General features: G+C 41.1%; 1 protein-coding gene across 1 annotated transcript in view; it reads right to left on the bottom strand.

Annotated features, from left to right (window-relative positions):
- Window positions 1-732: 732 nt before the first annotated feature.
- Window positions 733-8,781, bottom strand: part of LOC136129873 (zinc finger protein with KRAB and SCAN domains 7-like) — a 29,370-nt gene continuing 21,321 nt past the window's right edge. Inside the window, exon 7 of the mRNA XM_065886219.1 lies at window positions 733-1,529. Within this exon, the coding sequence (XP_065742291.1) occupies window positions 733-1,529 (797 nt within the window). The remainder of the gene's footprint in view (window positions 1,530-8,781) is intronic.

Below are 8,781 nucleotides of genomic sequence, written 5' to 3'. Positions count from 1 at the left end.
CAAAACTGCAAAAGCCAACAACTGGTATTTATGATGTAATACACAGGAAACAGGCTCTAAAAGGAAGTGACGTGCTCAGGGTTCCCCTGCTACTAAGTGTCAGTATTAGGGTGCAATCCCAGGACTTTAGAGTCTATGTTCTATGCGCCTTTCATAACCCTGTTGAGTGAAAATGAACATGTACTCGTTGTATTTAAAAAATACAAAAGTAGTACATTCTCACTGTAGAAAAATATAAAAGTAGTACATTCTCACTGTAGAAAATCTAAAAAGCATAGAAAAGTACAGAGAAGAAAATAGAAATTACCTATAATCCTATTACCCAGAGATAATCACTGTTAACATTTTGGTTTGGTATTATTTCATTCCCATTTCTTTCCTTTGCATAAATGTTTTTTAAAAATCTGGATCGTATTTCATTGTTTTTCTCTTTATCTTCCATTTCATCTAAATCATTTCCCCCATGGCATTAAATATTCTTTAAAAATGTTTACAATGGGTGCCAAACCGTCATAAGGCTAGACCATCATTCACTTAAACCCTGTATGGTTGAAAATCTAGTTTTCTTCCTCCAGTTATATATGATGCTGGCATGAATAGCCCTTCTGTTAATCTTTGTCTACTTCTGATTTCTTTCCCTGTATGAATTCTTAGAGAATTAAGGTTGATGGTACTGAAAAATTGCTTTTCCAGTAAGTAGCAATTAGCTCCACTTCCAACAATATATGTCATTTATGACGTTTCTTTCTCCTCATTATGTTTTCTCTGGTGTTGAATAAGCTGTGAGCTATAACGATAGGCTTTCCCACACTCACTACATTTATAGGGCTTCTCCTTCGTGTGGGTTCTTAAATGTAGAATAACTTGAGAAGTCTGCCTGAAGGTTTTTCCACACTCATTGCATTTATAGGGTTTCTCTCCAGTGTGCACTCTCTGATGATCAATAAGATTTCGATTAGAAGTAAAAGCTTTCCCACACTCATTACATTTGTAAGGTTTCTCTCTACGATGAAGTCGCTGATGTTCATTAAGGGTCTTCTTTAAGATGAAAGCTTTCCCACACTCATCACATTCATAAGGCTTCTCCCCAGTGTGAATTCTCTGATGGTCCATAATCTTTGTATTAGAAACACACGTTTTCCCACACTCCTTACATTTGTAAACTTTTTTTCCTTTGTGCATTCTCTGATGTTGAGTAAGGTTTGAACTACGGCTAAAGGCTTTCCCGCACTCGATACAAGTGTAGGGCTTCTCGCCAGTGTGAACTCTGTGATGTGAAATCAGACCAGAACTCCGACTAAAGGCTTTCCCACACTCCTTACATTCGTAAGTTTTCTCCCCACTGTGGATTCCCTGGTGCCGAATGAGGTGTGACTTACCACTGAAAGATTTCCCACATTCGCTGCACGTGTAGGGCTTCAGTCCAGTGTGGATTCTCCGATGAACAACCAGGTTGGAGCTATGACTGAAGGCTTTTCCACACTCCTTACACTTATAGGGTTTCTCTCCTGTGTGGATTCGTTCATGTACTGTGAGGTTTGCACTCTGACTAAAGGCTTTCCCACACTCAGTACACACATACTGTCTCTTTTCAGCCTGACTTCTCTCATTTATTGTAGGGTCATCTTTTTCAGATTCTTGGTCACTCACTTCTGTGAATGTTTTATTATCCTTAACTGTCTTCTGTTTGAAGTTTCTCGTCTTTCTCCTCATTTTCTCTTGCTTGAAGCATCCCAGTGGCCCCTTGAGTCTTCTCTTTCCCTTCAGAGGAGCTTTCTAAACATTGACTTCCTTGGCAACACCTCTGCGGAGTTCTCTTGAAAGTATGAGATTCAGATTTTTCGGGAATGATGTTTTTGAATCAATACTTCCTCAATCCCCGTTTCACCATCTGACAGAAGAAAGAAAAGTTGCACATGTCACCTGCTCTCTATACTAGAGGAAGGAGAATTATCCAAGGATAACAAGATGTGGCAGAACACAAGGTCCCTCATGGAAAAGTAAGTGTTCAAAGGCAGGGGGACCTGATCAAAAAGATGAGAAAAATGAGGATAGACATAGAAGCCAATGGAAAGGCTTATGGAAAGCCAGGGGCTGACAGGAGCCCAACATGTCCAGCATCAGAATGAATGATGAGTAGTATAAAACCCATCCTGGTTTCTTCCTGTCTCATGCTCTACTCCCAGAATTGGAGCCATCTAACTCCTAATCTGATCCCTAGAAAAAATGCACTGAAAGATCCTTCATTCAGTAGCTTAAGTGACTAATCTTCAGATCAGTTTGGCATTTAGTTCATGCTGACCTATTCCCCTAGTACCAGTGATATAGTGGCTGGAACAAAATAGGTGCTCAAAAATTGTTTTATAGAATAATAACTCGGATTTTGTCTTAAGGTATGACTAAGATTTCATCTTTTGCTTTGGTCGAGGTACTACATCCCTCTTCTTAAACTTTGTTGTGATAGGGGTAACACAATTCTTCCAATATTGGAGCGTAGTCATATCATAGCCTACTCTGTAGCGGCTGGTCTGTAGCTGGATCCAGCTGTATGTGCTAGTTCAGTCTGTCTGCTTTTCACCAAGCAGTCTATTGGGTGAACCTGAGAGGCTGAACTGGGAAACAGGGTTAATTAAAGCATGGCAGGGGAAACTCTAATAGGACCTTGCATGGTACAGTGGTAAAGTATCTAAAGATGGCAATAGGGTGAGAGCAGTGGGCAGCACAACGCAGAGGGGCCGATACATGAAACCAATGTCAGGGATGAGCAGGAATTTCCCAACTGGTTTGACGTAAAGCTCTGAACATATAGATATCCCTAGCAGACCTCAATCTAGAGGGGGTTGAGTCATAAAAGAAAACTGAAAGATGACTCCATGATACTAACACATGACTAATTTTCCTTTTACTATGTTCCTTTTCAGACTTGTCCATATTCATAATTATATAATTGTATATATACAGCAGATATAATTTTGCATCCTACTTCTTTTACTTAATTTTTATAAGTATGTTTCCATATTGCTATTAACTCTTCATATGATCATTTTCTGACTGTATAATTCACCACCAATTAAACTCCTTACAGTTTACCTACAATTTTGCTAGTCAGACATTTCTGTTGTACCCTGAGGTTTAACCACTATTAATAACACTATCATGATCACTCTATACATATAAAGTTTTCTTCTCATTGAAATATATTCCTAGGATAAAAGTTCCACAAGTGAGTGATTGGGTCAGAAGGAATGATGTTGTTTTGTGGTACTACCTACTGCTTTTCAAAAAGTTTGACCAGTTTTCATTATCCCATAGCATTCTGATAAACTGAGTCAAGATCTCTGAAGGAGGGACATATTCAATGGTGAGTGCTCAAGGCCAGCAAGAAGAGAACTGTGGAGGTTAGAGTTCACATCTCAGAAGGGTGAGTGCCACTGATATGATACACAGGCACATATACACAGACTCATGCCCAAGATATGGAGGGCAGGCAGAGAAAATGGTGGGGGAGGAGGGGTTCTTGGCAGGAGCCTGAGCACACTCACATCCGGCTGCTGTTACCCTCCTAATCAAACAGGAGTTAGCAGGTGGAGGAAACTCAGTGAGAAGCCAGGGAAACTGCAGAGCAGAGTGGGACAGCAAATGAAGCCGCCTCCAGAGTTCTGAGAAAGTTGATGGTTCTTTCTCAGTTTCTTTTCCATTTTTAATCTTCTCTGAAACTTTATTTTCTTCATACATTTCTTAAACTAGTAATTATTGAACACTCTACCCTGTACATATCTCTGTCCTGGGTCTCACGCAGGGAAATTTTTAAAAAGCATTGTTGCAGAAAAGTGAAACCATTTGTGGTATGAATGAATGGATGGATGACTAGGTGGATAAGTTTATGGACTTGCTGTTATGAAAGCCTCCCATTTTGCTGGCAAATTGTCCTCTGCTAACTTGTGTTACTGTTTAATTCTTCTTCTTTCTATAGTATTACTTATGAAAACTCAGGAAATGACTTTAGAGGAACAAATTCCCATAATTACTAGAACAAAGTATGTTAGAGATTCAGAATGAGACAGTGTCCTGAAGCCAGCCCCCGGATGTCTCATTTCTAGGCATGGCTGATCCAATGCTCCCCAGTTAGCTAGTGCAGTAACTATTATATCCTTAAAGGCTGTTATGGAAAGATCAGTCTTGCAGCCTTCCAAAAAGAGGTGTTCAGGAAAAACATTAATAACCAGGTATTTACATGACTCCGTCTTTCACAAGCAATAAATACCATTATTGAATGCAAAAAAAAAGTTCTGTTACACACTGTGTCCCTCCAAAATTCATATGTTGAACCCCAAGCCCCCAATGTGACTATATTTGGAGATGTGAGTTCTAAGCGGGTAATTAAGGCTAAATGAGGTTATAAGGGTGGGCCCTGACCCAGTAGGATTAATGTGTCCATATAGGAAGACATACCAGAGTTAGCTTTCAACTTGCACTCCTGCCCCCTTCCCACCACATACACAAACCAAGGAAAGCCATGTGAGCACACAGCAAGAAGGTGGCTATCTACAAGCCAGGAAAAGAGTCCTCACCAGAAACTGAATCAGCCAGTCATCATGATCTTGGACTTCTAGTCTCCGTAACTGTGAGAAAATAAATGTCTGTTGTTTAAGCCACCCAATCTGTGGAATTTTGTTATGGAGGCCCAAGGAGACTAATATAAACGTGAAATATCATACCTACTTTTAAGGAACTTACAATGGAGTGATGACAATACGCTAAGAAAGTAAATTACAAATTTACAAAGTACCCAATCAGGGGATGAAGGGCTAGGAGAGGGAGTGAGTACTGGGGCTTGAGACGCTTGTGGAAAGATGCTTTAAAAAGGCAGAACTTTGGCTGAACCTGAGGATAAGCAAGAACTGTTTTCTCAAAAGGATGTTAGCACAGGGTTGATGTACTCAGAAATAAGTGGGAGGTTACACTATCACATAGCTTTATGAAGGCAGGGATTTTTGTCCATATTGTTCATTATTGTATTCCTAGCAAAGTTCCAGGCACATACCAAGCACTCAAAAAAATTTTTTTTGTTGTTTCATGAACAAATGAGGAAATGAAACAATCGAATTGCATATAGTGATACCAGCCAGAACACTGAAATCACGGGGCAAAAAATATGGATATAATCTGCTGGTCAACAGGAAACAAGTTCTAAATGGAAGAGTGAAATCTACCCTTAATTTCCTCTCTGTTTTCTATATTCTTTTTTTTTTTTTTTTTTTGGCTGCGCCATGGCGCAGCTTGCAGGATTCTAGTTCCCTGATCAGGGATCTTACCTGTGCCCCCTGCAGTGGAAGCTCGGAGCCCTAACCACTGGATCACGAAGGAATTCCCTCTATTTTCCATATTCTTTTTTCTACCTTGCTATTCTCTTTTCTTGTTACTTTCCTTCTCATTCTCACTTTTCAAGAATAAAATTTTTCAAGCATTACCATTCATTTCCCCTAGTCCCAGACTTCCCTCCACCCCCAGCACACTCATGTTTCTCTGGGCTTCATGAAGTGGAAAACAGGAAAGAGGCAGCTGGGGTATCCCATGAGGAGTAAACTGAGGAAAATAAAAGGAAAGAATCCAAGAGCTGTCACCTAGGAGTAGGATGATCATATACCCTGGTTTTCCCAGAATAGTCCTGGTTTATACCTGCTATTCCAGCATCATTATTCTTTATTTTTATATTAAAAATTTTTTTTTCCAGCATCATTATTAATAGTGCCCCCCTTAATTCACAAAAGCATCCCAGTTTGGATAATAAATTTTGTATCACCCTTCCCAAAAGTGAAATTAGGAAAAGAATGCTTTCGGAAGATTAGCCCAGATGGATTAGAGTTGAAAAAAAGAATGGAGGAAGGGAAATGAGTTGGGAGAGAAGTTTAGGAATGCAGTATGGGTGACCATTAGAGGGCCTGCGACTTTCTAGGTGCTGAATAAATGTTTGCTGAATGAATAAACAAATGTGTGAGATAGTGAGACCCTAGTCCAGAATTAACAACAGGATAGAAAACAAGTCCAGCTATTTCCAGGAAAGCATATGCATATATCAGACTGGATATAGAGGATGACTAAAGGAAAGAATTCTAGGCCATCAGATCCAGGTCTAAATATTGAGAATGGTACTATCACTAAGAAAGATGGGGATGTGGGAAAATACTTTAGACAAGAGGAGGAAGAATATGTCAGGAATACTAATTTGAGAATAAGACACAGGGGACAGATGAAGTCATGAAAATGTATAAACTTGCTGAGATAGAGATTTTGGTTAAAGAGCAGGCAGAGAGAAAGAGAAATGCACAAGGACGTGCTGTAAGGATGCTCAGGGTGGTTCTGGGGGACCTAAGGAGGAAGCAAGACTTACCAGGAGAGCAGGGAGGGATAGTTTGAAGAGAGTTTGATCAAAGGAAACCTAACTATTTGCCCTCTGCCCAAATGGATGGGAAATTCCCTCAGAAATTCTGGAAGAATTCCCAGGCAGTAGGGAGGTGGGGTCTTAGCTAAAGAAGTAGGAGGAGGGACAGATGAGGCCATAAGGATAGCAAGTCACTAGGAGTATCCAGGCAACTGGGCACAAAATTACAATCTCAGACAACCAGTAAATGGAAGAGGATCAATGAGGCCCCACAGGTCTCTGACCCACAAATCCCTGAGACTGACGGATGAGTGTCCTGATCTCAGGAGCACCATTCATTTCAGGCCGTGAGGAACCCACAAAGGGCAGAGTTCTATTCTGAGAGAGAGACAGACAGAGGTTTTACCTAGAGACATTGTATTCCTTTAATTCACCAGCATCACCAGCCTTTCAGGTTCCTCTGGGCAGTGGTCACATGGTCTTTGGTTACTGTTTAGCTGCAGTGGAGTGATGAATAAGAGGCAATACCTGAAAATAAATTCCAGAGAAACAGATGAGTGAAGTGTAAAAATTTAAAGGAAAAAAAAAAAAAGAACTATTAGAAATTATCTTGATCTCAGGGAAAGGCCTAGGCCTTAAGCATAAAACAAAAGTTGACACCATAACAGAAAAGCTGATAGATTTGACCATATAAAAATTTCTTCACTTAAAAAAAAACATTAAAAATCTGTAATATAAAATAGAGTTGCCTTATACCATAATTCCTTCTGTGTATGTCTGTGTCCCTCCTCACATGTATACTTTAAACTCTAAGCCCCCAGAGAACAGGGCCCATGATATTCGTATGTGGATCCCACTCAGTGCCTGGCACATAGGGCTCAATAAATGTTTGATTTGAAACGTTAAGTAAGTTCAGGATTCTATCTAATTCTATCTGGGTGTAGGGATGGTGAGAAGTGCACCCTCCACACATGACCACCCTCATCCCTCCTCTCCACCTGTTTATCTCTTTGGTGCTTCATATTGTCGAAACACCATGACAATACTGACATTCTTGGCAGTTCTGTCTCAACAGGGCCATCCAAGGGCTTAAATTCCCTAAGAGAATGACCTAGTCTAACTGCTCAGAGATTCTCAGAATGTCAGAGTTGGAAGGAAACTCCTAGACCACCTCGTCTCATATTAAAATTTTGAGCTGGGGAAACTGGAACTTAGAGGAGAGCTGGGACTCAAGCCAAAGTCTCCTGACACCCAAAATTGAGTTCCACTACATCACCCTTCCTCACCAAAACTCTACTCCTCAGGGTCCAGAGGTCCTCCTCCCACTTCTCTGTTTCTCTCGAGAAATGCTCCCTTTCAGACCTGGTTCCCATACTCTAGCAGGCAGGATTCCCGTCCCCAGACTAATTTCACAATAAAGATCTCACCTGCCAAAGAGAAGGGAATGGCTCACTTTCACACCTGTGCACAGTAGCCTCACTCCAAAGGATCTACCCAGCACAGATCTTGCCTCATCTCTTCCTCCGGTTTGGTGAAAAAGTTCCTAGTGGGGTCTTGGATCACTGTAAACACACAGAAACAACTTTGAGTTCTCTGACAGCTCAACTGCAAGTGGACACTCAGGGCAATGTCCCATCCCTGGGTCACTTCCCTTCCTATTGAACTGAGAGCAATAAGGATAATCATTCCCATTTTAAAGATGAGGAAATGAAGCTCCCAGAGATGGAATGACTTGCTGAAGGTCGTATGGGTAGTAAGAGATAAGCCTTCTGCATCGGAAGGAAATCCTCATTCCATCACACCACGGTCGCTCCTTTTCACCTGTTCTGTTGAAATCTAAGTCTCCACATTCTCCTCTAATTGAAAAATGCATTCCAAGTGAGAAGTTCTCTGCAATCCAGCTTTCCAACAAAAGTTTGCAGAAAAGAGATGAGGGAAACTCTGCTGAGTCAAATGTCTTTAAAGACAGGAAGAAATAAGGCTTTACAGGGATGCTAGAAGGAGAATTTTTTAATGATTACCCATCTCTCAGGATCACTAGGCCTCAAAATCGGTTTTGTGTTTCCCCCTTCAGATTCCCAGACCCCGCGTCTAACCCTTCAAGCTTGTTCCATTTCTTCCCTACCAGAATATAGCTCTGCCTTGTACACAACTGTAATCCCTGGATCTAACACACTGCAAGTTGGTGCTAAGTATTTTTTGAATGAATGAATGAGTAATCTTCGGCAAGGCTCTGCCCTCCTCTCTGGGTCTGCTTCCTCACTGAGAACACAGCAGGGATTGGATTAGTGATCTGAGCCGAATACTTAGGTGTTGCGGAGCCCTTTGAGAGCCTGAGCGGGATGTGGACCGCTTTTACCAGGGAGGCCCCATGGCTAGCAACGAGGATGATACAGTTC

This window comes from Phocoena phocoena, chromosome 10 (genome assembly GCF_963924675.1).
Source record: "Phocoena phocoena chromosome 10, mPhoPho1.1, whole genome shotgun sequence".
Lineage (NCBI taxonomy): Eukaryota > Metazoa > Chordata > Mammalia > Artiodactyla > Phocoenidae > Phocoena > Phocoena phocoena.
This window is presented reverse-complemented; position numbering and strand designations above follow the sequence as displayed.